We start from the raw sequence: 27756 nt of genomic DNA, 5'->3' as shown, positions 1-27756 counted from the left end.
AACAGTTCGTTAGATGCTATTTTATGCGAGTGACGCTTGCACAGTCTTACTCAAAGATTTTTTTTAATTTTATTAATGCATACGGGAACCCCTATTGGATCCTTTGGCAGCTATTAATGTTGTAGTTCGTAAATCCGTCGTAAATTTTGCGATGAATTGGTAAAATGTGATTGGGATAACTATATTTTTCAATTAAAAAATAAATTTGAAATATGATAAAGTAATTTTTAACATTATAAAAAGATCTACATAACGTGGAAGTCAAATGTTCGCTGAGCGAGAGCAACTTTCTTCACTCGGTTGCTTTCGAATTATGGCCCAAATAACTAAAAACACTTATTTTGCGACCGCGCGATTTGGCCAACAGTTTTTTGTGGACTATTCTAAAAAGCATTTTGGTACCATCAACAAGAGATCCCCTGTGTTTGATATACGTCCAAAAGTAAAGTGACAGATGGACTAAAAGACCCAAACGCAGAACCAAAGGTATACATACATATGTATGTGTGCGATATTGAAATTGGCTTTATTGTATGCACCAATTGCAAACTATGCATAGTTGCATAGTAACCTCGTCAAAAAGTAATTAGTAGTAATTAGTCAAAACAGCTAAAAAATAAGTAAACAAGTAAAGAATTGACAACATTGCTCTATTATTTTCATAAAGGAGACCGCCCATAAGCACCATACATCATACTATTTCTGCTGTGAAACAAGCCAATAGGCCAAAACTATCATAGATACCATATTTTCCAACAGTAGTGAGTGTAATTACTATCAGTTGCAACCCCTTCAATCCACGACCCCCATATTGACTCAAATCCAGAAATACTTATGAAAAGTATTGGAAGGAAAATACACCGAAATAGGAATTAATAAGGTCGAATCGAAAAAATATGAAAACTTGCTCAGTACAATTTGTGATTTGAACACTCAACGTTTTGTGTGGAAATGATGTCAGGGACCATTCTTTATATTTTAGCTAAGTATATATAAGAGCGGAAAATTGTTGAGGGAATTATTGGTCTACTAAAAAGTAAATTAAAATGCCTTTAACGGAATTGACGAATTTTAACAATCTTTATTGGTTCATAAGGAGGCTTACCGACCTCAGTTTCCTTAGCTTTGTCATCGGAAAACCCTGAATACCCCTGCTCTTCCAATTCCGTCCACTATTTGGTAGATTCGACATCTGTATACCAATTGGTTGTATGGAACACCAGCGGTAGCGGTCGAAACCATTCGATTAATGGCTGTCTTCCAATTGCACCATACCTTTTATATTAACAGGTTTTTTGCTTATATGTTTAGTTGTAAAAACAAACACCCTAGCTATGTATACGATTTCTCCCATAAGTTTTTGGCACACTCTGGGAAGAAAAGTTTTGACTATAAGTCCGAATTTTCAGGTAATATTCCCCAATATTCTTACAATCCCAAAATCGCACACTAATTTATTTTTGAAAATATTTTAATAATTTATAAGGAGAAATATTAACTAATATTTGTTAAATGGGAACTATTGAAGTTGTCGAAACCAGCCTAACCACCTTTGTGTAGCTTAACCGCAGAGTAACAACCGGATGAGTCTGTTATTGTGCCAGTGAAATCAGTTCTCTGGCTTTCGTTTCTTCAGATAGACGTGCGTGTTTCTCACACTTTCAATCAATTTCAAAAATTGAATAGGCGTCTTACCATTAATGAGAATTGCTATAATTAACATATATAAGGCAGATTATTGTTAATATTTCTTACATTTGTGATTTTCTTTTTCACATTTTAAAGAAACCAAAAATGCTTCAGCCACGTGAAGACAACAAAATATCGGATATTTACCAAAAAAAATACGACACTTCAACCTTCACAAGAAGGAAGATGTATTCTACTTATTACAATTTAAACTTGAGCCGTGTTCTGTTTTGCACACTCCTATTGACCATGATGCACATTGGAACTCCCCAAGCAATTAGTAAGTATGGCGACAATGGCACTATTGGTCGCTATGTAAACGATATATTTAACAAATTATTATATAAACTTAAAGCTTTACGGAAACATTTGCTTGTAGTTATTGTGAAATTTCTAAACCGTATATGTATGCAAGTTGGGTGTATTTGCGTTTAATTTTCCACCTAAGATATTGACAGGCAAAACCTGTTTTAAACTGAAGCCGTGGCCAAATTTGGTATAAGAGGGAATCTCATAAAAGAAATAAGCAAACATTTCAGATTGCGCTGAGCCAAGCCTCATCGTTGCTGTACAAATATATGTATTTGGACTTTTTGATTACACATACATAACAATAAAAACACGAATTCAAATCTCCAATTATAAATTTAAACATAGAAACAGCAGACTTCAGACTGCAACGCAGTGGAACAGACTTTTTAAGCCATGAATATAGATTCTTAGTCAGAATCAACCGCCGAGTCGATATTTCCCGTCCTTCTGTCTGTCCGCCCGTTCGTTTTATACTATTTGCAAAAAACTGACAAAGATATGGACTAGAACGGCAGTTTGTTGAATAAATAATTCAATAATTTAAAAAATTTAATATACTTACAGATCAGTCTTATCATGTGAGTCCGACACCCACGTTGCCAGCAATATCCGGGGATGGTAAGAAAAATAAAACAAAGCGCTGTTCTTGAATTAGTTACAGATTAATATTTTATTAAAATATTATAATTGTTTTCTTATTTTACGCATTTTTAACCGGTAATCGGATTAAGGATTGGTTCACAATAATTTTTTTTAGAAATACATAGTATTCTATAAATTAAAATATGTTCTTATTCATTTTCTTTATCTCTTTCTATGATTTCACCAACTTTTGGAATGTACATTCTGGAAACATTAACTTACTTTATCCTTTATCTTACGCTTGCACAAAATGATATTGTCCCGTTTCTTTTATGTGACTTTCACTCTTCTTCTGTTTTTACTATATTTACTACCTAATTACTTTGATTTTGGTCAATCTCTTCATATGACTAGATATTACTACTGTACTCTTGGTAAATAACGAATCAGGGCATATGGGCGATTTTCATGGAAGGTTCTTAACAGTACGACCAGAAATAGGTGTTTTAACATCAACAGCCAGAACATTTATTCAGGACGGAATAACAACAGAATTTGCCACCAAGATCGTAGGGACTACTTTAAATAATGGTCGCCTCTACGCACAATACCTAAAAAAGAGTTCCAGAGTCCTTTATAAAAACGAAAATATATCCCCGTCTGTGGTGACTAGTTGGGTAGGTGAAGAAGATTCTCTCAAAACACCACTCGTCTTACAAAGCCACAACGATCTTTTTAACATTGATGACTCTAACTGGCAGGATATCGATGACAGTATAGGTGCTCATCAGCGAGAGTTCGTGGGAAATACAGATTTTGTGAACGAGCAAAACACAAAAAACAAAGTCTTAGGAGTTCCCGCTTTGCAAGATAAAAAAACAATATCATATATGGATAGTGACAGCAATGTCACGTTTAAGACTGACTTAAAAAAGAAAGATGAAATGAATAGATTGATTGAGGTTTCCTCAATTAAACATTTGGAAACATATACAGTTAAAATGCCTTTTGGTAATTATACCACTTCACCGCTTAACCAATCCCCCTTCGACCCAAGGAAAGAAAGAAAATATGAACACCTGATGCAACTGCATACTGAAAAAAAAAACGAAGATCATAAACAAAAAAGTAGATCCGACCACAAGCAAGTCTTAGCGTCCGTTACGTATTACGGCTTCGCTGATTTTACCACCATTGTCGGTGATAGCGTAATTGTTTTTTCTCCCAGTACTACACAAAGCAGTCTGCATTACGGATACGTTACATCAATAAAAGGCAAGCCCACTTTACAACATGATTTAATTCCCGAAGAAATCGCTCAGACTTATGAAATATCACCGAGTACTTTAAAGATGGGTACGAGTTCCGGAAAATATGAAGAATTGGTGTCAAATATTAGTGCTAGTAAAATGTTTGATAAAAATGAAGTGAAAATTGTATTGAAACCAATCAACCCGTCACCTACATTTGCCAACAATTCATTTAACGAAGAGCAGGAAGCCAGTTCGGTGTTATCTAAAGAAACAGTTCCATTGATCTCCAATGTTTTTGATGACATTATATCACCCTCTAATTTTACTGGATTGAAAGAAGGAACGCAGCACATTGAACCGAGCATTATAAAACAGGAAGGTGCTACAACTGTATTTATTGATGATGACCCCTTCACTAGTTTTCATGAGCTTAGTGGTTCAATTAGCCCAAAATTTAATACCGCCGACGAAATAAAATCTATTAAGCCTTTTGAAACATCTAAGAGTGATGAAATCATTGAGATCGTGACATATCAAACAAATATCAACGTTACGAAAAACAGCTTGGACATTAACCCACTTTTTGAAACGAGTAATGACAATCACAACTTCAAAGAATTATGCAACCATACAACTTCACAAGTTTTTCTTACTCAAATGGCTAAGGCAAACATTAAAAAAGAAAATAATGGTGTGGATACCATGGATATTGATGCTAATCCACTTCATGCTTATGAGATTGTAGAAACTACCAAATATTATTGCATACAAGCTTCACAATCAAAAGAAAACCCAGAATTAGATATAATTGTGCCCCACGAAACGTTTACTACATCACGTGGAGAATTCATGTCCACTAATTCAATAGATGATGATATAGACGAAACAACGGTTCAAGATTTAGAGGAATATGAAGGGACCACAGAAAACGAATATGAAAGCGAAGAAGAAGAATATGAAAGTGTTAGTGATGAAGTTGACCTAATATACAAAACTCTTTATACAACTTATACATATTTGACCACATTCTTTGAAGGGTCTAGAACAACCATATCTAGCCACACTGAGGTTTTGACAAACATCGCTTCCTCAACACTTTTGCCTAAAGGTAAATTAAATTCCAACACCTTGAATTATGTTGGAGAGAACGATATTTCTGACAATACAATTCGACAGATTGACCATAAAACAGCTGAATTTTCGCAGAAATATTCTATACCTGACGAAATTGCTAGTCTATTAATTCAAGAAAGTGAAGTAAACACTGCTGAGAGTTCTTTACAGATGATGACCACCTTACGCGGCGATACAATATATACTAAGACATTGTTGACAACATATACATATTATACATCGATTTTTACAAATAACGAAACTGAAGTACAATCTCGAACAGAGATTGTCACCAATTATATTACTGACAATGTGTCGAACAATGAAACTAATTTTATACGCAATTTCCAAACTGAAAATTTAAATTTTTCAAAGTCCCAGCATTCTTTAGTCGAGAAAAAAATTGACAAGGTCGAAAATATAGCATTTGGAATGAGAGTAAACTCGAGCATATTAAGGGATTCAAGTCCAGCTAGTTTTATTAACCAAAATCTCCTTGATGACCAAGTAAGTTCGGAAAGTAACACAGAGGAAATTATACCGACAGCAACATTCCTGCTTCAAACTAGTTTTACAACATTTACCTTCTATACAACTATGTATGTAGGAAATGACACAAGCATTATAAGTCGACATGAGACTATCACTAATGTAGCTACCGAAACAGTGCACCCTACTAAATTAGTAAGTGTAGAAGATTATTCTTTGCCTATTACTTACTTTACAACATTTACTTATTGGACAAAGTTGGCTAAAGATGGTGAGATTACAACATTAAGCAGAGAGGAAACTTTATCCAATGTTATACAACACAATAACGGTACAACTTCAGTAGTAAACGATTTAAAAACGGCTGATAAGGTATCAAGTCAGTCGATCGCGACTGATAGCGATACCCAGATTGATCGGAATTCGAAGTCCGAAAGTTCCTTAATTTCCACTTTGAAAAATCCAATTTTTCAATCTGACATTACCACGTTCTATACCACCTATACATATTATACTACTTCTTATGACTTTAATACGACAATTATTGATTCGCGTCTCGAAACAGTTACCAATATAATAACATCCAGAGAGATGTCAAATTCAACAGCAGTAACAGATGCAACAATTTTATTAATTAAACCTAGTCAGCCCATTGCTTATTTTGAAAATCCCATCGAAACCATTAAGCCGAATGTTGTTTTGTACGATTATAAGCAAATAATTGATGCGGAAAATATAAGTACTTTGTACTTTACAACCGAAATTGTATCTTCAATGAATAGTGAGGGACATGCTATCAAATTAACCAGTAGTACCAGTAGGTTACAAGTTGACCAGTCGAAAAAATCTAGAATGTCTACGATCCTGATTCCTGATGACAGCTTATCCAGCATAAATTTGTATAAAACGGGTTTGGTAAGGCTCATTGAAGGAAAACGCATACAAAACAGTACAACTACCTTATACCAATCTAGAGTTATAGGAACTTTAATAGACAATCGATACGCGCAGATAATTGAAAGTACATCAAGTTTTTTCTTTGAGAAAACAAAGTCTGACCATATTCTGCTTCCGACAAGCGTCGAAATTTCGGGTATGATTACCAAAAATGTTGATTTAATTGACGTAACAGAATCTACTAAAAGTGAAAACGATACAACAGGAGCTCCTTATATCGACCAGAAAAACACGAAACCAGAATCGGATAACACTGACGTGTTGTCTAATCATTCACCACAAAATGCAAAGAGACCATTTGCACCAGTTATTCGGCCGTTCGCCTCAAGAAACAGGCCTACATTCGCACCAAAACAAAAAACACTAGTCCCCAGTAGCGCTACTATTATTACAAGATCGGACATCACACCGACTATAACGGCAACACCTGCTTTAAAAGCAGCAGGTAGATATACCGCATCTCGTCGTGGTATTATTTCTAATGTTCCAATTAATCTTAATGAGCCTAACATATCACAGAGTCAGCCATCCAGGCGCTCGTTTGGAAGACCAAGTAATTCATTGAATGACTTAATCGAAGCGAATAGCACTCTGCAGTCGAGCAACCCATTTTCACCTTCGAAAACCCGGTTTACTTCAGCTTTACGCCCAGGCGTTAGTTCCAGGCGACCAAATACAAATATTTCATATCGATCATCAAGTTTTCCTGTGTTTCGTGGATCTGGAGTTATACCCAACACAAGGTTACGCATAAAACCAACTAGCTTAGGGCTACAATCAAGCTATAGACCAACACAGTCCACAACGTTTGCCACGGAGTCAAGCTCGGAAGATAGCGTTGAAGAGGATACCTCAACCGATGAAGTATCTGATGTGGAAGAAGGAATCAAGAACAATAACAGCCCGTTACTGCGCTTTCGACGACCCATAAATGCACCCAGTGGATTTACTCCTCCAAGTCGACAAGCTGGCAATTCGCCAGTAGTTTCGCTCAGACGAAACCCACTATCACCCAGAACCAAAATTTCGACTACGACAAGCAGTACAACGACAACGACTGCCAAACCAAGGGCGCGGAGTTTTCAGAGGCCAATAGGTCCTCATCCAAGATCAAGACCACAAAACACACTTTTTCCGCCCAGAGGCCTTTTTCAAAGTCAGCATAAAAATGAAAACCTAAAGGCAGCTAGGACAAACGATAGTATTTCTAACAATGATTTTGAATATGAAGGTGTCGAAGATCAAGATCTGGATGAAAATATTCATCGTAGAAAGCGCTCTATCAAATATTCTGATCATTTTACAACTGGAAAGCGAGTGCGTCGGCAAGCGGATACAATCCGGAGAAACAGATTTAGATTTCGTCGACAAAACCAAACAGCAACTGCCAAAGTTGAGTCAAAGCTTATGGATTCCGACAATAATACTGAGCCTATCTTAACCCCTCGCGATAAGTCAAGTTCTAGATTTGGGTCAAGATTTCATTCTCCCCAGGTACATCAGCTATACACGCAGGCATTAATCGTAGAATCACCAACAGCAACCAATCATAGATCGATTCGACCAAGCAGACCGACAACAAAGAGACCACAATTTACGTTAAGGGAGAAAGATGCTAATTTAAAAAGCACTGCATCAAAAAACTTTCGACGCCAACCAGCAAGCGGAAATTCTTCAAGGCGTCCAGTTGCAAATTCTGGAAATTCAAATAGTCGTAGACTAAAAAGCTATGTAAGCTACAACAAAAATAATTTAGACAAGGGTCGACCATCCAGTTCTCCCCGTTCCCGAAATTCAAACTCTAATACATCAAATAGAGCAAGAAGTCGTGGTCGAAATCGAGTCGAATACGCCTCTGATGTACAATCCGTAGAAAATGACTTTCAAACTATCACAGTTACACATTATATGCCATCCGAGGTCACTGTTCCTGTAGTAAGCGGACATGTAACTGAGTACAAAAACATTGTTACTGCTAAGTCAAGCACCGAGATCGTAGGTCCAAATGACTTTGCAGTAGTATTGGGCGCAAACGGGATGAGTTCCACATACTTAAATCGAGAAACATCTATTATAAATATTGCTGGTGCCACCGAACACACAAAATATTTATTGCATGAATCTATTACAAGCTCTGTAACTTTTACACCTACCACCATTCGCGGAAGAAAGACATCCTTTTCACATATAATTCCATCTACAGCGTATTCTGTAGAGTATATTGTAACTACAATGCAGCCTCAAATTTCAGAAAACGCACCGCTTGCCAACATTTTACTTTCCCAGTTGCTTTTAGGAAACTTAAACTTACCTGCCCACCCCTTGATTGGGGCTGTCGGACAGCAAAACGTCCCATCCACTATAATTCCCACATCTGTTGAGCCTATCACTGAGTATCGCACGCACACTTCTACATATGTTACTACAATATTCGATGGAAAGTCTACCATTCTTCCAGTGACATTTCAAGGGAAAAAGATTTTGACTACTGTTTATGACACTACCGCTCAGACTATAACAGCAACAGAATATAGTGTGGATACAATAATTAACACTCTACCGTCAGTTCAAAGTGTACATACTGTTGGACCGGCTGCTCATGTAAATAATTTATTATTACAACAGTTACTTATTCAGCAACAGCATGAGTCACTCGTCCAAGCTATATCCAACCCAACCCCGCCACAAATATTGTTAAGTGAAAACCTGCAAGTTTTGGACGACGGGACACGGGCATCAATAAAGTCGGATGCCATCGACATAGAATATGATTCGGATTTGGTGTCGGTCAGTAATGAGTCCCAACATACCAAAGGTCATCGAAAAAAATCAAGAAAATCGAGCAGTGGCAACAAGAGAAGTAAACAGGAACCGAGTATAATAACACTTTATGTATCGGGCCGCAGACCCGGCGAATTCAGTACTGTATTGTCAACTGTGAAAAACGAACATGATCACTCGGTTTCATTGCAGAAAAGACACGCAATTATAGAAATCCAGCCAACCAATTCGATGATGTATATTTCTAGCATCGAAAAGAGCGATAATACAATGGAAAAAAATGGCATTTTAAAAGATATAAGAAGTTCTTTGACGATTGAACTTGGATTTAACGAATTAACCGATCAAACTGCATCATTAGAAAGCATTGTGGGTGATGTGCATCTTTGGTTTGCGAATTCTAGTAGACAATCTTCAACGGTGGCAACATTTATAAAATCTGTAGTTATTTAACTTTTAAATTTCTTTGTTACTTTTTAAAGTTGTTAAATGCTTTTTCCCCTTTATTTTACAAAAAAAATTAATCAAACCAGAATGTAAGCGAAATAAGTCCTGCCAATCTTTGAAAGATGTCCAAATACTAGTCAATGATAAATATAGTATCATAGGAACTTCTTACCCAACTATGCGCAAAAACCTAAACAACTCTTTCATAATAGAAAAGTCCACCAGCTACAATCCAAATTTACGGGATTTTTTAAATATTTTAAGTCGTTCTTAATAATATTTAATCTATAAATGGATACGACCGGCTCTTTCTGACAATCGCATCAATCTCCAAAAAATATAAATTTTGCATTGCATATATTGAGATGCAATAAAGTAATTAATTAATGTAGAAAATAAATACCTAGATCGTTTAATTGCATTAGACAAACGATATTTTTGAATATCAGATTAGCAAGTTGAAATTTTATAAGTCGATTGATTGAGTATAACATTCTAATAATAGGTTTACAATATTATTACTGAAAAATTATAAATTTTTGGAGTTCCCTGGACGCTCTTCAAGGATAATTTTTTAAAAAATATTTTTCGAGAATTTGTAGCTTAAATAAAATTTGTTTAAAAAAACACATATAATAACTTTGTAGCTTATTGTAGATACTTACGACTTATTTCTTTAGTTATGGTTATGTTGCTTATATAAGTAAATCAAAAATAAATATACTGACCTTTAAACCAAACTAAATGTATATATGTATGAAAAATTGAGATTATTTAATAAGGCTACTAATATTTTATAACCAAAAATGTATATAAATTCTGCAAATAAAAAGAAATTATGTTATTTTGCGACATTTGATTTAATTAAAAAAGTCTGTACCAAATTTACAAAGAAAGCTATGGGCTGAAAGATAAATTTCTTCACCCCTTTCCTGAAGGTAAAATTTTAATAAGAATATTATTTGACTGCTTGGAGTACTATTTTTTAAAGTTTAAAAATCCTAGTATTTAACAAGACAGATCGCATAAGTCGAATTCCTCGACTGTTAAGTGCCCGTCACTCATCCCTTGGGAGTGCAAACGAGAAAATTTTAACATAATGCGTAATCGTGAAATCAAGATGTTTAAAAAATATTTAACTATTATTAAAGTGTTAGGCCCATTTACGTCCCCGTCAACTGTTCTGTAGCTGTTCTGCTTGCATATATATATTGTTAGATATATATATATATTTATGTTCATAACGTAAATCATAAATTATACAATTATATATAAACTTTAGATCAGGTCAAGATAGCTGTTCCTCGCGGTTGTGAGTCCAACATGTTGCTGACGAGTGTTCTCGCTCCCACTCAGTAAAGATTTGTCGCCTGGACCGCGACCGAATTTCTTTGAAAGTCGGTGTGCTCAGTGCATTATATTTCGGCTTGTCCATACGATTATTAAGCTGATCGCAATATGAGGTAACCGTGAATAGATGATATTTTGAATAATCTGTAACAATTTACGGCTTTTCACCCTCAATGGTAAGTAAGGTATTTGGTATAAAATCTCGCAGCCTTCTTGAACATGTACTGGGGAGTATTGTTGTTTGTTTTCTAAAGAATGAAAGTGCGATGCTTGCGAAAGTCCAAAATACTTTAAGTATATGGTATGCTGTAAGTATTATGCTTTCCGCTTTGTAAGGAACAAGGAAAATAAGGTGTAATTGGCAATCGTCACGCCCGATGTACATATATATACTGTATATATAAAATGGTATATGTATCAATGAGCTCAAAGAAGCTGGGTTCGGAAAAATCGAATTTTTTAAATTTTAAAAATGAAATCGTTTGCCCATTTTTTGATCATGTTTGCCCACCAATTAGTTTTTTTGGCCACGTCCAGTTTTGAAATATGAATTTTCAAAAATCAAAAAGTTGACTTTTTCAACATTTTTTTTTTTGTTTTAATCGCAATGACATCGTTTGCCCACCTTTTAGAATTTTGAAAAAATGTCTACTTTCGAAAATATAAGACATTCAAGTTTATCTCGGTCTACTCAGAGAATAAAATGATTGACCATCTCTTAAAACTAAAAAAACTAAAACCCAACCATTATTATTAGTTTTTATTTTGTCCACCCTTGAAAAACCTTTAACAAATATTTTTTTTCGATTGCCCACACCTAAAAAATAACCAATTCCGTTAGCCCACCCCTTTAAAATAAAAATGTTCAATAAAAAACGTTTGCCCACCCTTTAAAATAAATTATATCGATTTCGTTTTCTAACCCTTTAAAATTAGTTTTTTTTCCTTAAGAATAGAAAATGTTGTTTACCCACCTCTTAAAAATACAAATTTTCGTTTTCCCACCTCTTAAACCTAATAAATAATTTCGATTGCTCATCCTTTATGATGAGTGTTCTTCGTTTTCCAAATTTGAAATTATTGTAATCGATAAGCAAAACATATAATAGAGATGTAAAAGGGTATACTAGATTCGTTGAAAAGTATGTAACGGGCAGAAGGAGGCATTTCCGACCAAGTTATTGTATATTCTAGATCAAGATCAATAGCCGAGTAGATCTGGAGATCTCAGGAACTATAAAAGCTAAAGGGTTAAGATTCAGCATACAGATTCTAGAGACGCAGTGCATTTTTGTTGACCCATATTGCCACGCCCACTCTAACGCCCTAAAACCCTAAAAAATCAATAACAACTAAACCGTGTAACATTTTATTACGTATATTTTTTCAAAAAATTATAAAAATAGAATGTAATGTAAAATGTAAATGCAAAGAATAAAATGTAATAACACATTTTAATATTTACTCTCGCTCATAATTATTCTGGTTAATATGCTTAGAATATAATATAATATGCTTTCTTCTCATATCAACAAGACCGCAATCAGGCAAACTCACAAATTTAATATTATATTCTTTTGAAATTAATATAGAGCGCAATCAATTAGAACGTTATAGTTTCAAAGAACATAGGGAGAGCGAGAATCTTAATACAAGTTACGAGCTGAATAATGAAAATAATTTTTTATATGGCTCTGTCTCGGAAAAAGTATTAGACGAAGCCAGGTACAATCTTGCCACTCACGTTATGTCAAATGGAGTGGAACTAATAATTACCAACGAAAAAGAGAAATATATTGAAAACTTTGCGATGACAACCCAAAAAGTAACCGGTACTGACTATTATAGTCATCCAATTTTAATAACCATACGATCCAACAAGCCCTTGACATTGGCCCCAAGTACATTAAAAAAACAGATGATATTAACATTGCCTCCAATTAGACAGGTACGAGTTTTTTACACGTTTTTGTAAATGTAATAAGTCTTGTCTCATTCTCATTCCATAGGACCCACCCAGTATTCCCAAAAACGTATTTGTAAGAAAAATTTGTCTAACTACTTACACATATAACACAACCAATGTTAAAAATGGAAGCTTTCATTTGGTAAGCAAAAAAGTGGTTATTACCAAGAGTTTTACAGAAGATCGAAATTACCTTCATGCAAGTAACTCGATGATACCAGACGTCACTTTCTCAAAGGTAAGCCAGAAAGCTTATTTTATATATATTCCGTCAAATAATAGCAGTACATTTAAAAATATACTCAGACTCCAGACCTACTAGTCGCTATGTATCCAACAACTTATCACTATTTTAACACAATTGATCGAGGACAGTCGACTCCGATAATATTCACATCAACAGCTACTGTTACAAGCACAATTAGGAGACCAGAGTACTCCTTGGCTCTTCCACATTCAATGAAAGATGTTTCGCCCAGCACAAAAACATACTTCAGTTATATATTATTTACTAGGACCGTATATGATGAACTAGGGAAACCAATACATGCCACAAGTAAAAAGAATCTCACTGAAGTAGTTCTTACAGAGCCCTTTCTTGTTTCAACTTATGTAAATACAGAAGTAACTGATATCGTTTCGAGTGAGGAGCACTTTAATAATTCATCTTCTTCTGCAATGAATTATGAAGACTACCTTATAATATATTCAACGAAAGCCATTTTAGAAACACAAACTTTTTGCACAAGTATGTATAATTCTAGTTTGACCATATCAAAGGAAGCATGTGAAGGGGATTTAAGAGTTCCCCACCATCAATTAAAGCGTCAAACTCAAGTAATAAAACACATAATAACCGATACCGTGGGTAGTTCGCTGTTAAACTCAAGTGTTTTACTTTCGTTAAAATCTAAACTTTTGCTTAAAAAAAATAAACACCAACGGGAAAGTATTGTTACAATGATCACATTACTGCCAGGTGAAATAATACGAGTAACGGGTGTCTATATAATCCAAACACCCAATTTAAACAATTTCACCGCGTCGAAGAAACAGACGGCAATAAGTTTACTCAGCGCTACATCAATAAGTAGGGAACCAAATCCAACTTTAATTACTAAGAAAGCTGACTTTGATGGGAATTTTAGCAAGGTATTGAATAATGCTAGCCTTTACACTAGCCCTTTCACCTACAATAATACAGATTTAATATTATTGGCGTCTGAAAATAGCGACATATCCATACGAACTAAAAATAAATTAATACATTCGAGGCTTAGTTCTGCAACTTCCAAGACTAGTACTATAAAGAGGGAGTACTTGGAGAGTTTTCGTCCTGTGTTAAATGTTTTGGCACACTTATTAAAAAAACAGTTCGTTAATTTACAAATAGATCATCCGTACACCCAAGCATCTAACGAAGGATGCCCAAAGTCCAATAGAGTTCAAAGCCAAACTATATCAACAGTAATTGAAAAACAAGCATATATACCTTTGGCTCAAAACATATCAGAAGAATTAAGAGAAAATCGTTTGAAAAGTGATCATCTAGGCAAACCAAATATTAATATATTACATATATATCCACCGAGAATGGACGCCTTAAGAAACACAAGAAAAAAAATTTTACCTCAACATGAGTATGCAGGATATATGAAAACGTCAAGGATATATGAAACCGAGTTAATGAATACGGGAATTCCTATTAGACCCGGAGAGGTCGTAACAGCCAGCGCTAATGTTATTTTTGGAAGACCAAATATAAATGTTGGAGTATTCCACACATTGTTTAACGAGCATAAAATCACAGTAAACAATCGTCATAAAATATCTCTAAAATCATTTCACTTAAATAATCCAATTTATTCAAATATGTTGGATAATTCGCAAAATAAAAGAGCTAGTATAGACTATGCCAGCATATTAAAACCTCCAATACCTATAAATCATCAAAAACAACTGAAGAGTGCAACCAAATATTCCCAATTAAGCCACAGACCAGGCGAAGCTGGGTTTTCATCCATAAAACTCTTACAGAAAAACCCCAGTCTTAAATATTATTTTTCTTTTGATCCCATAGTTCACCTCGATGCTGCATTTTATAGCCATCACATCTTAGACATATTTCGGACACCACAAAAAATTGTTACAAGTCTGTCAGTTTCTAAAAGTTATGTTGCCATGTCAAATTCTCCTGAGTATTCTTTTAGTCAGGACAGACCCGTAGAAACGTCGTTATCCAATGTAACGCCCGTTATCTTATCTAAACTATCAACTGTTCAACAAATAAATTTAAAAGGTAATGTAATTAGCCATACAATTAATATGCATGCTGGTCCTCTGACTTTTAAAACGGAATCTGAGAGCATTCCGTATGCGACAAGTGTAAAAGGATATACCGATACTCTTTTTATATCACATGTAAAAATACCTATAAGCGACGAAAAAATTTATGTGCACATAACACCCAATCGCAAAAGTCTATTTTCTCTGGAGTACGATAAGTTAGACCACGACAAATATTATAATAAAGTTAAATTTACCGGTGATTCCTTTGGAAATATAAGGGCGCCAAATAAAATAAACGCTGTCTATCAAAATGACTTTTCCTCCCAACCAATTGTTAGGCTAGACAGCACGCATAATGGTGAACTAACAAAACATATTAATGAGGCTCCTAATAAAAATGTGAAAGCTTTTACAGAACCATATCAAACAGCAGCGTTTAATACCACTAAGAACAAAAATCTTTGGGAGGTCCCTCAGTTAAGGTCAAGAGTATCAATAAAGTCAATTTCTCGCGGGTTAACGTCGATTAATGATATCAAAGTGCAAGCATCCAAAATGGAACTTTCAAACAGTCTTCTGTACAATTTAGGTTCATTGAACACAATACAAGAGCTACATTTTAAACCCGGCAAAGATTTACTTAGTGTGACCTTGTGTATAATACGCAGTGTTAAAAACTGCAAAAATAGTTCGATACATAAACTAAAGAACGATGTTAAAATGCTTGAACCCTCTGAAATTATGCAGGATGATACAAATTCTCTTTCCCAAAAATCAATGGAAACAGCTTTCGTTTCACTGGCAGAAAAGACAACCAACAATTTAAATACGTTGCAAATCACCAAAACAGATATTATTGATGCACAAAAATATATACCCCTGAAAAATATAATTGTGAATACTTCGAAAATAAATGTAATGAAGCCCGGTTTCATTAGTGTACAGAAAGTACTAATATCTCAAGACAGTCCTTATGTTAGTATTTTAAATAGCTCGGACTATGTAGTGAATTCATATAACGTGAAAGACTATCTCATGCCCTCTGGCAGTGCAGATAATTTTGAAATGGAAAATATGCAAACCATCTTTAGTCACCCCGATTTTAGAAATAAATCGAGCTCTTCATTAATCTCTAACTCGAACCCAGATCAGATTATGAATGCCTTCAGCGACTTAAGTAATATGCCCTTCAGAGCAGATCTAATAGATTCGATGTCACAGAGAATTGATTTAATAAAACGAAAATCTAATACTGCTTGCGATCCCACATGCAGATTAAATAAAAATGAAATATGCGTTACCTATGGTAATAGTACCGAATCTATAGGTATTTGTGAATGTCGACCCAGTTTTGGACGTATGTTTCCGGATCGCCCTTGCAAACGTATGAATTATATATGACTGTTTTGAATATGTATAAAATTATTTCTAATATTTTAGCTACTTATACGTACGAAATGAGAATTCAAACCAACTGGGCGGAAAACCATTTATTAAAATTCAGCAATAATACAAAAAGTAATTCCTTATCCTTATATCGACATACTAGTAAAATATTATTGGAAGCCGCCGATCGCATGGTTATGCAATCTGATTATAGGGATATATTTCACGGTGTGAAACTACAAAGTGTGTTTGCTAAGACGAATGACACTTTAATGGTCACCTACCTCCTACAGGTCAGCGTTTATTTAATATTAATATTAATATAAGTAATAATATTTTCAATAAATATAGTTATCAGAGAATAGCAATGAAGATCAGCTTACAACTGTTTTTCAAAAATATTTACGGCGAAGCAACTTTAGTATTGGAGGCACCGGATTGTACACCTCAAGAGAAGGGCTCCAATTCCTAACAATTAGGGGTAACTATTTCGCCTTGTCAATTACTTTTTACAAGTAATACATTTTAAACTTTTAGATTTTGATGAATGCCGCAACGAACATTTTTATGATTGTTCCCCTAATGCGCAATGTTTTAACCTAATTGGAAGTTACACTTGCAGTTGTAAGGAGGGTTACATAGATAAATCAGACAACAGCTTATACCCCGGACGCCATTGCCTAAATAACATAATCGGTTGCGATAAATGTAATTATAACGGCAAATGCGTCAATGATTCGGCTGAAAAGAGCCATAAAGATATAGTGATATGCAAGTGCAATGCTTGGTATATCGGAACAAAGTGCCAAGTTAACTTGAAAGTTATAATATTATTTATTCTAACAAGTGGCGCAATTTTGTCTTCTTTGGTTCTATTTTTGTTTTTACTAATAATCACCCAGCGGAAAAAACAAGTCGATTGGAAAACAAGCCAATTAATCATTTCAGCTTCATCATTAAGTCCAAGTTTAAGAACCTCAACCAAAAGTGGTCGGTCATCAGTCCACGAAATGGAAAATGTCGGTGAATTATGCAAAGTCATGACATTAATATCTAAGAAGGTAATTGTTAAACTCTCATAGGATTTGAATAATAATTCCAGTTTTACCTTACAGGAATATAATGAAGTGAATAATCATTTCATAACACCAGAAACACACAAAAAAACAATTGTGGTTCAAAATTACACGAACGCAATAGCTTCCACAAAAGTAGAAGACTTAAATATAAAAGGAGCATTTACACAGAATGACTTTTTATATGGTAGTACTGACCGTGGCTCACAACACGAAGACCAAATTAATCGATCTTCTACTCTCAGAATTCCACGAGCGAAATTCCGATTTCCCGATATTTCTCAGAACTCTTGTTTATGTCACAATGGTAAAAGATCAAATTTAAATAATACACAGAAAATATTAGTGCAAAGAGATGACGATTATATGACTGTCAATCGTTCTTCTGGTCCAAGTTGTGAGAAACATTTAAAATATTTAACTTTATCAGATAATCTTTTCTACAGAGGTAATACCTTAGCAAAAGCTGATCTAGTACCTGCTGTGTATGAGGTATCTTCCCTAATAACTGATAAAATTGAATCTCCAACGTAAGTGACATCTTATCTTATTATTTTGGGTTTAGTTCAATCAAAAGAGTTTTATTTTATGGAAGTTTCCAACCAAGAAGTGCAGTGGTTTTTAATGTAAATTATATGTTGATTTCCTTTATAATTTCCATTTTTTGTAATAAAGCAGAGACATTTTTATTGATCAGTGTGCCTAAAATTACTGTATAAATTGATAGCCATTTAAGAATACTCTCTGTACTTGCTGAGTTCTGAAACGATTTCTTTTAAAATTCAACGCTGTGGTACACCTTGCAATTAATTTCCTAATGTTATCTTTGCTTTCCAAAAGCATTTTTTCTTAATACCACAAATCAAACAATTTGGCACATGCAATATGAAAAAATTACTGGTTCTTTAAAAATATTTCATAAAAAACCATAACCAAAAAATTTTTGATAAGTACATTAATTGTTAATTAATAAAACCCTATTTTTTATATAAATGCTTTATTCCAATATTATTCAGATTAGATGAAAATGTGTTCATTAATAAGGCTTATTCCAATACCTCGAGCGCATTAAATGAGGTAATTTATTTAATATATGTATATAGAGTGAAACTTTCTTGAATAACGATGTCAACCTCTCATAAAAGGACTCTAATACAATGAATGAAAGAGATTTGGGTTCTACATTCTTGCTACCACATACACATCTTTATAAGACCGACAAGGTATGCTGTTCTAACCGATAGTATTTAAGAAACTTAAATTAATTGAACTTATTTCAGATTTCATACGACGTTTCTCGGTTGAGTTCTTCATAACTTATAGTCTGTAATTAATATAATAATTTAATAGATAATAACATAATAAACAGATTAGTAAATAAGATATTTTTACAAATTGTGACTCGCTGGTGTGCCTAACAAACAAGGCGCTTTCACATACTTCGCTTTCATCGTGATCAATATAAAAGGAGACTTTTAAAATTTATGTATTTTTTCACATTATGCATTACTATATATTTGCGTTCACCAATAAAATATACATAAACAGAGGAAAAGGGAACTCTATAGTCGAGTAACCCCGACTATTTAATATCCGTTCTCTCTTTTGGTTTTCTTGAGTGGTATATATATATATGTATATATAAGTTAACACCGACCAAACACCCCCTTCCCACTACTTCACTCACGCCATCTACTTTGTGCCAGCAGAAGTTCGGTGTAGCCGCTAATCCATAAATCACAACAGCGTCTAACCGAAATAACAACCAACGCCGAATCGACAGCAACACCAGTTCACGGACCAGCTCGGACCTCTTCCGAATTATCGAATATAACCAATTGTAACGTTTTAAGAGAATCCGTCACTCGTAGATTCGTTGAAAAGTATGTAACAGGTGGAAGGAATATGTATACATATATGTATATGTATATGTAGTACAGCAAATAAACAAGAATGTTAGAGTCGAGTTCCCCGAATGAAAAATTTCATAATTATTCTCGCATATCGTTGGAACTTGTTTAATAAAATAAGAAAAAAAAAAAAAAACTGTTCAAAAGCGTGACTAATATTTTTACGGACGTGAGACCCTCCTAAACTTCCTGTGGGACGCATCTGTAAGCACTCCGTGATAGGCTTCTGAATGCATTTCCTGAATGGCTTCTGGATGGTTTCCAAAACAATTATTCGTAAACATTACTCAGGATTGCATCTGGATAATTTCCAGAATCAATTATCAGAAAGATGTAGAATATAGCAGAGTATATGTTTAATAATTATTTATTGTTTTACCTTATTTAGCTTCAGTAAGTGTTGATTTATTTTGTTTAATTATATCATAATAAGGAGAAGCGGTTTAAATAATAATAATAATCAACTGGTATTAGAAAATATAAAATACAAATATTTAAATACCTGTTTAATTATGTCAAACTTAAATAATGTAATAAAAGAAAGTATAATGGGAAAGAAACGAAACGAAAAGAAAATCTCATTATTAAATTAAAATTAGATATTTATAAATATTACTAACTATGTGATACTTTGTCATTTGCTTTTCGTAAGTACAGCTTGTTTAAAATGTGCTTGGTTATAAAAAATACATACATATAGTGTCCGGCAATATAATAAACGCACTTTTAGGGGAATCATTTCTTATATATAATAAATGTTAATGATATATGGTTTTGACTTTTTTACATATATGTATGTACATATAAATTTTAGAACATTTATATTGTTTTTCACATTTTTAAAAAGAGGACACAGCAATAGTATTTCTTGTACCCGAATGTGCACGATTGAAAAATAAAGCAATTTGAGCAATTTATTTATTTGCCAAAGAATTCATTTAAATGAATTATAGTAGGCTTCGTAGAGTATGTTTTCTACATATTCAATGCCTCTAGAAGCACTCTGTAATACTTCTTTTCCTCTGCATGTTTCCAAACTTCACACTGGGGCATTGTACACATGGCTTTCTTAATACTGTGTCATTTCATACCTGTGTTGAATTGTGTGTGATGGTTTATTGACTTGTGATTGGTAAAACATTATATTAGACTCGTTGAAAATATAAAAGCGGTAGAAGAAAGTGTTTCAGTCCCTATAAAATATATATATATCCTTTTTGGGGGGAACACATTCCTGATGCTTGCCGTCTTTTAAAAATTTTGTTATTAATTTTTCTAATTTTATTGTTTGTCTTTCCAATTTGCATTTAATTTTATTTTCCTCCAAGTTATATCTATCGGTATATTTGGATGACCTTATAATAATAATAGTATTTATACATTGGAGCGCGTCCATGTTTTCGTCTTATAAAAATAATTATTATTTGCCGGAAAACGGTCAGAATATACATATGTAAATTCTGAAAAACAACAAAATGTATTATTTTATGTGTGGCATTAACATTCAAATACATACATATGTATGTATGTACATACCTCTGCACAATTCTCGGATTTCAAGTTGTCATACGACAATGCTAGTGAAAACCGGGCCAAAGCACAAAGCTTTGTACTGTCTTTTTAAGTAACAACTTTCAAAGCGGTATTCAATCCAGCACAAAAGCTTTATCTTAGGTAGCCGCTGCATATATGTATGAGATCCCCATAAGTATAGGTGTGCCTGACCAGTTGGTTTAATTTATTGTGAACTTTCGCTTCATTTAGACTGGTTAGGTGGTTGGTTAATTCCATTTGTCTTCGTTTTTTTGTATTATTTTCGCGAAGGGATAATTTTTTAATCGTTTATGATTATTAAAAATTTACAAACAACTATCATCTTTGGAATCTTAAAAATGAGTTTTCAATTTGCCGTACTGACCCTTATCTTAACAGCCTTCACAGTCTCTTTGTGTGCTGAACAAAAAATTTCAAAGGGTGACGGAGGTGAAATACGAATTTTCAAACGTCTTATTCCTGCCGATGTTCTACGAGGTAAGTAAGGCAATCAACAGATTAATAAATTTTTCTTTATTACAAGGTTCAAGTACAATATAAGCATAGATAGAACGGTTTATTGTTAAATATAGAGTTATGAACTATAAAAAATAAAAGGATCGGTGACACGCCCATAATTTTAAGTATCATAGAAGCTATGTGCTAGTGTAACCCAAAAGAAAAAACACAAACTAAATATCCCTCTCCTTTCTCAATCATTCAGCCTATAGTGAACATTTATCAAGTGTTTTTGCTTTTAATGTATACATGATGGATGTATCATATAGTTACCACAGGAACAGCCCGAAAATTAATTAAAATTGTTAAGACATTCTTTTAGTTTGGTTGTTTTTGAACATATTGTTATTATTGGGTATACATCAGTTCTTGTACATGTAAAATTACTGCAAGGGTATATAAACTTCGGCTTCCCTTTTGGGTTTTTAATTGCAACATATTTATATATATTGTAAATGTACCAAAAATAGTTTAGTCTGAGTGTATTAAAATTTTTAACGTAGATTTAATAGTGTTTCAAAGCTCGCGTTTTATCTGGTTTTGCCTTGAATATTTCCTCGCTCTTCCTTCAAAATATTTTAATAATTCTTCAGATTTTCCGGCAATGTGCTTTGCTTCAACTCGATGTGCCACTGTTGAGCCCGGAAAGTCGTGGGACCTTACTCCATTCTGTGGTCGATCTACTTGTGTTCAAAATGAGGAAAATGATGCAAAGTATTTAACGGAACAATTTATATTTAAATAAACAAATGCCTAATATACATTATTTATAGGCTATTGGAACTCGTTGAAGACTGCGGGCCATTGCCACTGGCGAATGACAAATGTAAATTGGACACAGAAAAGACTAATAAAACCGCATCGTTTCCTTTTTGCTGCCCCATCTTTACATGTGACCCCGGTGTTAAATTGGAATACCCCGAGATCGGAAGGGATAATGACAAAAAGAATGTTGAGTGATTGAAAACCAATATATTATGTAAACGTGTGTCAATACAATAAAAACATTTGTTGCTTTAGTCAGAAAGAACATTTACTTCTATTTTATAAAAGTTAAATATAAATGCTGCCAAAATGTAATCGGTACTGTAGTACAAAACAACTGATATGGTTTGTAACGAAGAGCACCAAAAGAATAAATGTACATTTTCTGTGCCTGTGTGATTAAAACGATTTAAACACCGATTTATACATCGAAAAATTTGGTGAAGTTCTGAGTAATAACATATTCAAAAAAGGGAAAGTTTGAGTGCAAGGCAGAAATTTCACATTTTTTTGGCATATTGATTAAAATTTAATTGCGATACTGGTTTTTGGTTTGTGGGCGCCGTGACACGCAGAGGGGTTGGCCTAAATCTTTGATGATTCTTAAGCTCCGCGGAAACGGCAATAACTCCAAAAAATAGGCAGACTAAAAAGTAAAAGCGGTAAAAGCGTTTTGTTTTACAGGCGTGCTTTCTGCATCCTTTCCTCGGAGTTCCTTCTCCATGGGGAGCTTACATTTCACGACGAAGCCTAGATACATAAACTCCCAAAGTGGGAGGACCATGGCTACTCTGAGAGATGCATGCTACTGAGCATAGAGTCCAGCCACCTTGTAATCATTATGGATAATGATCAGATCCGACCGGCAACTGACGATTTTTTAATCGCATGGTAAATGGCATCTATTTTATTTTTTGCCGATGTCAATCCAACTTCCTGCAGTTTTCTCGTTACTATTACTATTTTGCAGCACCAAAAGATAGTAGCTAGTTGAAGGATGAGTCATAAAATCAAATATTTTGACTGGCAAGTTTTAATTGGCAAGTAATGTTGACCTGTTAGTTATTTTTTCAAAACTGCAGACGCGTCAAAAACAATTCAAAATTTTTTTTGTTTGACTATTGGACTAAAGAACGCAATTATGAAGATTAAATTATTGAGAGGTAATTAATTCATTAGTCTCATCTTGCTTTATGAAATCTATGAATCCTTCTTTTATTGTGCGATCCTCATTGAATCTCTTTTCTGTCTGGTTTTTCTAATTGTGTAATACTGTCCGGGTTGTGTGACAATTCTTATTAAGGACATATAATACATATGTCCAGTCAAATTTTGATTTAAGTAATTAATGCCATTAATTTTAAAAATTTTATTCGTTGTTTTTTATTTAAAGTATTTGGTTTGTTTTTCCAAAAATTAGTTTAATTTGCGATTCGAAAACAAAAATTCAACCACACTTAAAGGACCGTGGAGAAGTTTGTCATTCCCGATCGTTCCCGAACTTAATAATTAAAACCCTTCCCTGTTTTCAGTAAAAACAGGCAAAGCATATGGTGAAATCAAAATTTAATATAGTAAATTTTCAAACTTTTTATGCATAATCGTCATTGAAACAGCATTCTTAATCTTAACTTTCTTGATTTTCTAAATTCCGAGTCCACATTTAGAACACGAAGAAACAAACGCGGTTCTGTGTTATAGTCGTCATTTTATAATTTATGCCGCACAGGCAGAAAATAGTTACACACGCAAAGGTTGGAGTTCTTGAACCAATTTTAGCAAATTGAACGAACTGTATTTTTTAATTTATGTACATATGTATTATATAAACATAAATTTAAAAAAAAATTATTTGAAAATCGATATTTCAAAATTTTATTAATAAGAATTTGTTCTTGTTTCAATTTTAATAATATGTTAAATGTATTAAATGTTTGTAGGCCAATGAAGTAGTAAAGCGAACGAACCTTATATTTTTGGAATGGAGCCGGACAAATAAAATCGTCGATAATACAAGCCACTTTATTGAATCATTGTATAATAGCTTTGTAAACAAACATTTTTGGTTTTTGTATTGCAATAAGTTCTGTTTTAATAGTGCGTAACACAAACATCAAGAAGGTTTTCTAAGATATCGTCGTTTCGATCATACTCAGCGCTATCATGCAGGCATTGGAACTGCTCGGCAATGCTATCTACTATTGGTTGAAAGTTAGTGTAATCATAATTGATTGTTATGTTGCATGCATGGCTAGGACAGGATACATCATTTGATACATTTTGGTCTTCTACGATATTTGAATTTGAAGCAAGCACAGGTGTCATTTCGGAATAGAAATTATTGAATGTGCAGAAATTCTTTTCTGCAGGAATGGGCTGCAATGTATATTTTTTTAAAGAATAATCCAAAAATAAGTATATATATATATTATTCTTACCGTGTTGGTAGTATCCGTCTTGTTGGAAAAAAAACAGTTTAAGTTTTGAGGTTCTGTTAAAAATGATTCAGTACTCGATATAATAGTGTCAAGCTCAGACTTCTTTTTTAAAATGTCCTCTTTATTTATTCTTCGTAACTGACGTTGCTCATCATTTTTATCAGCTATATTAGGTTCTTCATGGGGCACGATATTAAAGATATTTGCTTCAGATTTTTCTGGAAGACTTCTTGTCTTCGATTTTTGAACGAATCTTGCATGATTTTGCCGAGCAGAGTTTGCTTGTTGTATTTCTGTTAAGTGTTCATACTGGAACTTAGCAGTTTGATTTTCCGTTGGATGAAAAATTTTTCTATTTCGAATTCGTTTCCGGTCACATTTTTTTGGGTCGACCCCCAGCTCCCAGTAACCACCTTTTCCCCTTTCTTCTCTTTTTCGGTTACGAAAGCAATGGTGCAATGATAAATTATGCCTAATGGAATTCTATTTTGAAATTGTAAAGTAATTAGCTCATTTCCAGTCAACACAATTAATAGCACTCACATTCCATTTCTTTCGAACTCTAAAAAATGCAAACTTGGCCTCTATCCAAGAACATAATTGTTGTAAAGTTATTCGCCCATTTTGTAACATAGCCATTCCTATTATATGTGAATAATTAAAAGGCGGTTTCTCGGTCACGTCGGTTTCATACTTGCTAGCCAACTTTTCATATTCTGTTAAGTCTCTAAAATAATACAAATAAATTCATATGAATGTTTTATAAGATAAAATTCTATTTTACAAACCTTTTAACTTTATTGACGAATGTTTCAAAGCGTTCTGACGCAGTTGGTCTCTTTGTTATAGATTTTTGCGCATTAGCCCCTAAAATTATATGGGATATTTTATCTGTGCGTTCACGCGTAGAATAAAACATTTTGATATGTTTATCATGGTCTCTTGACTTGTGAGTTGGTTCTGCGTTCCTTTTCGAATTTAAAATATCGGTTGGGTTGTAATCAATGGTTTTCGGCCAAGTTAAATTTTGATTCCTCAAAAGCCAATTAAGGTTGGTTAGCTCGCGTTCCTCGTCGGAGTCCTCTGCTTCTTGTGAGAATGAATTCTCTTCCATACATGATTGTAATGTAACATTCCGTTTTGCCGAAGAAGTAATGTGGTATGACATATCCCGTTTCTATGCAAAAATAATGTAGTTCAGTCAGTTATTATAAGAATATATTAGTCAAGAGCCCAAAAAGGATCTTAGAGTGATTCAATTATTAAAAATTTTGTTCATATTTGTATACATATATCAGTAGTTGAAAAGATCCATCGTGCGGACGGGCGGACATGACGAAATCGGTGCGGCTGGTTATCAATCAATTTTTTTAACAAATCTAGTTGAAAATTCAATATGGCAACGCTTGTTAGGTAAGGTATTCAAATTTCACACTCTTGCACAAAATGCATTATATTTATTTTTTATACACAATCGGAAAATAAATATTTTTTAAAAATACAGTTAAATATATTAATCACGAAAACTTTCATTATAAGTTTATGTAGATGGCAATATTAAGTAAGTAAGTAAGTATTAAGTAACATTTTAAATCGACTTTAAATCGATCGAAATAAAAAAACCACCTACTTAGTGCTAAACTCACAAATATTCTTTCGAATGTTCATCCGTGCGACAGGGTGATTAAAATAATATGTGTGTTAAATCAATAAAAGTAACAAAATTTGTGTAATGTAAGCCAATTGAATGCTTTAGAAAAACGTACTTTAAATAACAAAAGTAAGAAAATAAAAAATAAAAATGCCTTTCTTAATTCTTTGAATATTCGGTATACACAATTACGCATTAATGCGGGTTGTGATAAACTTAAATATGTTACGTAAATACATTAGTGTTTTTATTTTTTTATTTAATTTTCAATGTTCCTAAAATAGTCTAAATCAAAAATGTATATGAATAGTATATAGCATATTTCTATTTTGATGAAAAATTAGTTTATATTAATAAGTTTCCGTTTTATTTTCTCTTAGGTATACTTATTACTTCTTGTTTATTTGGCTGTACTAGTTTTTATTTTTATATTACTCTTAGCCTTTTTAATTAAACTGTATCGTATGAACCGCTTGAATTGTACTGCACGGCTACTCTCTACCGTTGCACCTGTATCTGTAGTCTAGGAGCAACCCTCATTTTTACAACAAAAATAATTGTTTGAGGTTAGGAAATCACTCTCGGGCTTATAGGGTCGAAGTGGTTGTCGCTCGGGTGGTCAAGGACTCATGTAGTCGGTCTCGTTTTAGTATATAGTTAGTCGATTTCATGCCCCAGCCGACTTTTTCGATACAAATGCGGCCACAAATTCTCCGACATCCAAAAAGTTCTCAGCAACAACCCTATTTAGCCATACATTTTGTTACCATTAAGGTGGCCACATGCTCTTAGGTTTGCACTATATCCACCACTTTTCGTTAAAATCTTCAACCACTTGTCCTCATATACCCTTATACCGCAATTTCGACCACAGGCTTTTTAAAAAAAATTAAGTTTGACTGCTGTTCTGTTATTAGGATTTTGAATTATAAGAAATAGAAACGAATGCATTGCTGTGTACATTACTGTTTAAAAATCATGGCAACACATAACATACATATGTAAATAAAAATTTTAAGGCTTGATTCTTTGCTTTAAATTGTGCTACCTACGTCACGGCAATGACGATTAATGCAAACAATACACAATTACATAAATCTAATTCCCCTTTAATGGGTTAGAAACGATTATCTGTACGAATAAAATCGGTTCAAAAATAAAATATAAGGTAAAAAGTCTAATACATGAAATTATTTATTGTAAATAAAATTTTACTTGAGGAAAACTAAAAGTAAAAAAAATATTTCATT

General features: G+C 33.6%; 3 protein-coding genes across 9 annotated transcripts; 2 read left to right on the top strand and 1 right to left on the bottom strand.

Moving 5' to 3' along the window:
• Window positions 1–34: 34 nt before the first annotated feature.
• Window positions 35–19282, top strand: LOC27207956. Of its 5 annotated transcripts, XM_039296144.2 has the most exons (13): window positions 35–1409; window positions 1786–1969; window positions 2566–2619; window positions 12566–12921; window positions 12983–13177; window positions 13246–16612; window positions 16669–16907; window positions 16966–17095; window positions 17152–17675; window positions 17730–18220; window positions 18707–18767; window positions 18836–18913; window positions 18971–19282. In XM_039296144.2, the coding sequence occupies exons 1-13, from the start codon at window positions 1335–1337 to the stop codon at window positions 19004–19006; spliced, it is 5790 nt and encodes a 1929-aa protein (XP_039152078.1). In that variant the 5' UTR covers window positions 35–1334; the 3' UTR covers window positions 19007–19282. The 5 variants fall into 5 exon arrangements, 4 of the variants coding, with proteins under 4 accessions (XP_039152078.1, XP_039152076.1, XP_039152077.1 ...); XR_005544446.2 differs by lacking the exon at window positions 18971–19282 and having other exon boundaries at window positions 18712–18767; XM_039296146.2 differs by lacking the exons at window positions 35–1409; window positions 1786–1969; window positions 2566–2619 and adding an exon at window positions 10530–11149 and having other exon boundaries at window positions 12683–12921.
• Window positions 19283–20645: 1363 nt separating this feature from the next.
• Window positions 20646–22682, top strand: LOC6724688. 3 transcript variants are annotated; one of them, XM_039296176.1, is made up of 4 exons: window positions 20646–20703; window positions 21533–21631; window positions 22246–22366; window positions 22426–22682. In XM_039296176.1, exons 1-4 carry the CDS (start codon window positions 20661–20663, stop codon window positions 22610–22612), a joined length of 450 nt encoding a protein of 149 aa, XP_039152110.1. In that variant the 5' UTR covers window positions 20646–20660; the 3' UTR covers window positions 22613–22682. The 3 variants fall into 3 exon arrangements, with proteins under 3 accessions (XP_039152110.1, XP_016037207.1, XP_002105737.2); XM_016180614.2 differs by lacking the exon at window positions 20646–20703 and adding an exon at window positions 21275–21314; XM_002105701.4 differs by lacking the exon at window positions 20646–20703 and having other exon boundaries at window positions 21328–21631.
• Window positions 22683–24421: 1739 nt separating this feature from the next.
• LOC27207119 (forkhead transcription factor HCM1) lies at window positions 24422–27036 on the bottom strand. Its single transcript, XM_016182858.3, has 5 exons — window positions 26900–27036; window positions 25644–26032; window positions 25399–25582; window positions 24856–25338; window positions 24422–24793 (listed from the first exon to the last, which is right to left on the bottom strand). The coding sequence occupies exons 2-5, from the start codon at window positions 26021–26023 to the stop codon at window positions 24509–24511; spliced, it is 1332 nt and encodes a 443-aa protein (XP_016037206.1). The 5' UTR covers window positions 26024–26032; window positions 26900–27036; the 3' UTR covers window positions 24422–24508.
• Window positions 27037–27756: the final 720 nt, after the last annotated feature.

Source organism: Drosophila simulans, chromosome 4 (assembly GCF_016746395.2).
Source record: "Drosophila simulans strain w501 chromosome 4, Prin_Dsim_3.1, whole genome shotgun sequence".
NCBI lineage: Eukaryota > Metazoa > Arthropoda > Insecta > Diptera > Drosophilidae > Drosophila > Drosophila simulans.
The sequence above is the reverse complement of the archived record's forward strand: the minus strand, read 5'-3'. Positions and strand labels throughout refer to the sequence as shown.

What these genes read in the sequence shown, in the direction of transcription:
- LOC27207956 (XM_039296142.2), top strand. Translation starts at nt 1,335, where the DNA reads ATGTATACGATTTCTCCCATAAGTTTTTGGCACACTCTGGGAAGAAAA. An exon ending in TGGAACTCCCCAAGCAATTA is followed by an intron (nt 1,970 to 2,565) that starts GTAAGTATGGCG and finishes ATATACTTACAG; the next exon opens with ATCAGTCTTATCATGTGAGT. An exon ending in GCCAGCAATATCCGGGGATG is followed by an intron (nt 2,620 to 2,997) that starts GTAAGAAAAATA and finishes TCATATGACTAG; the next exon opens with ATATTACTACTGTACTCTTG.
- LOC6724688 (XM_002105701.4), top strand. Translation starts at nt 21,445, where the DNA reads ATGATTATTAAAAATTTACAAACAACTATCATCTTTGGAATCTTAAAA. An exon ending in TCCTGCCGATGTTCTACGAG is followed by an intron (nt 21,632 to 22,245) that starts GTAAGTAAGGCA and finishes ATAATTCTTCAG; the next exon opens with ATTTTCCGGCAATGTGCTTT. An exon ending in AATGAGGAAAATGATGCAAA is followed by an intron (nt 22,367 to 22,425) that starts GTATTTAACGGA and finishes CATTATTTATAG; the next exon opens with GCTATTGGAACTCGTTGAAG.
- LOC27207119 (XM_016182858.3), bottom strand. Translation starts at nt 26,023, where the DNA reads ATGTCATACCACATTACTTCTTCGGCAAAACGGAATGTTACATTACAA. An exon ending in TTCGTCAATAAAGTTAAAAG is followed by an intron (nt 25,583 to 25,643) that starts GTTTGTAAAATA and finishes GTATTATTTTAG; the next exon opens with AGACTTAACAGAATATGAAA. An exon ending in GAGTTCGAAAGAAATGGAAT is followed by an intron (nt 25,339 to 25,398) that starts GTGAGTGCTATT and finishes ATTTCAAAATAG; the next exon opens with AATTCCATTAGGCATAATTT.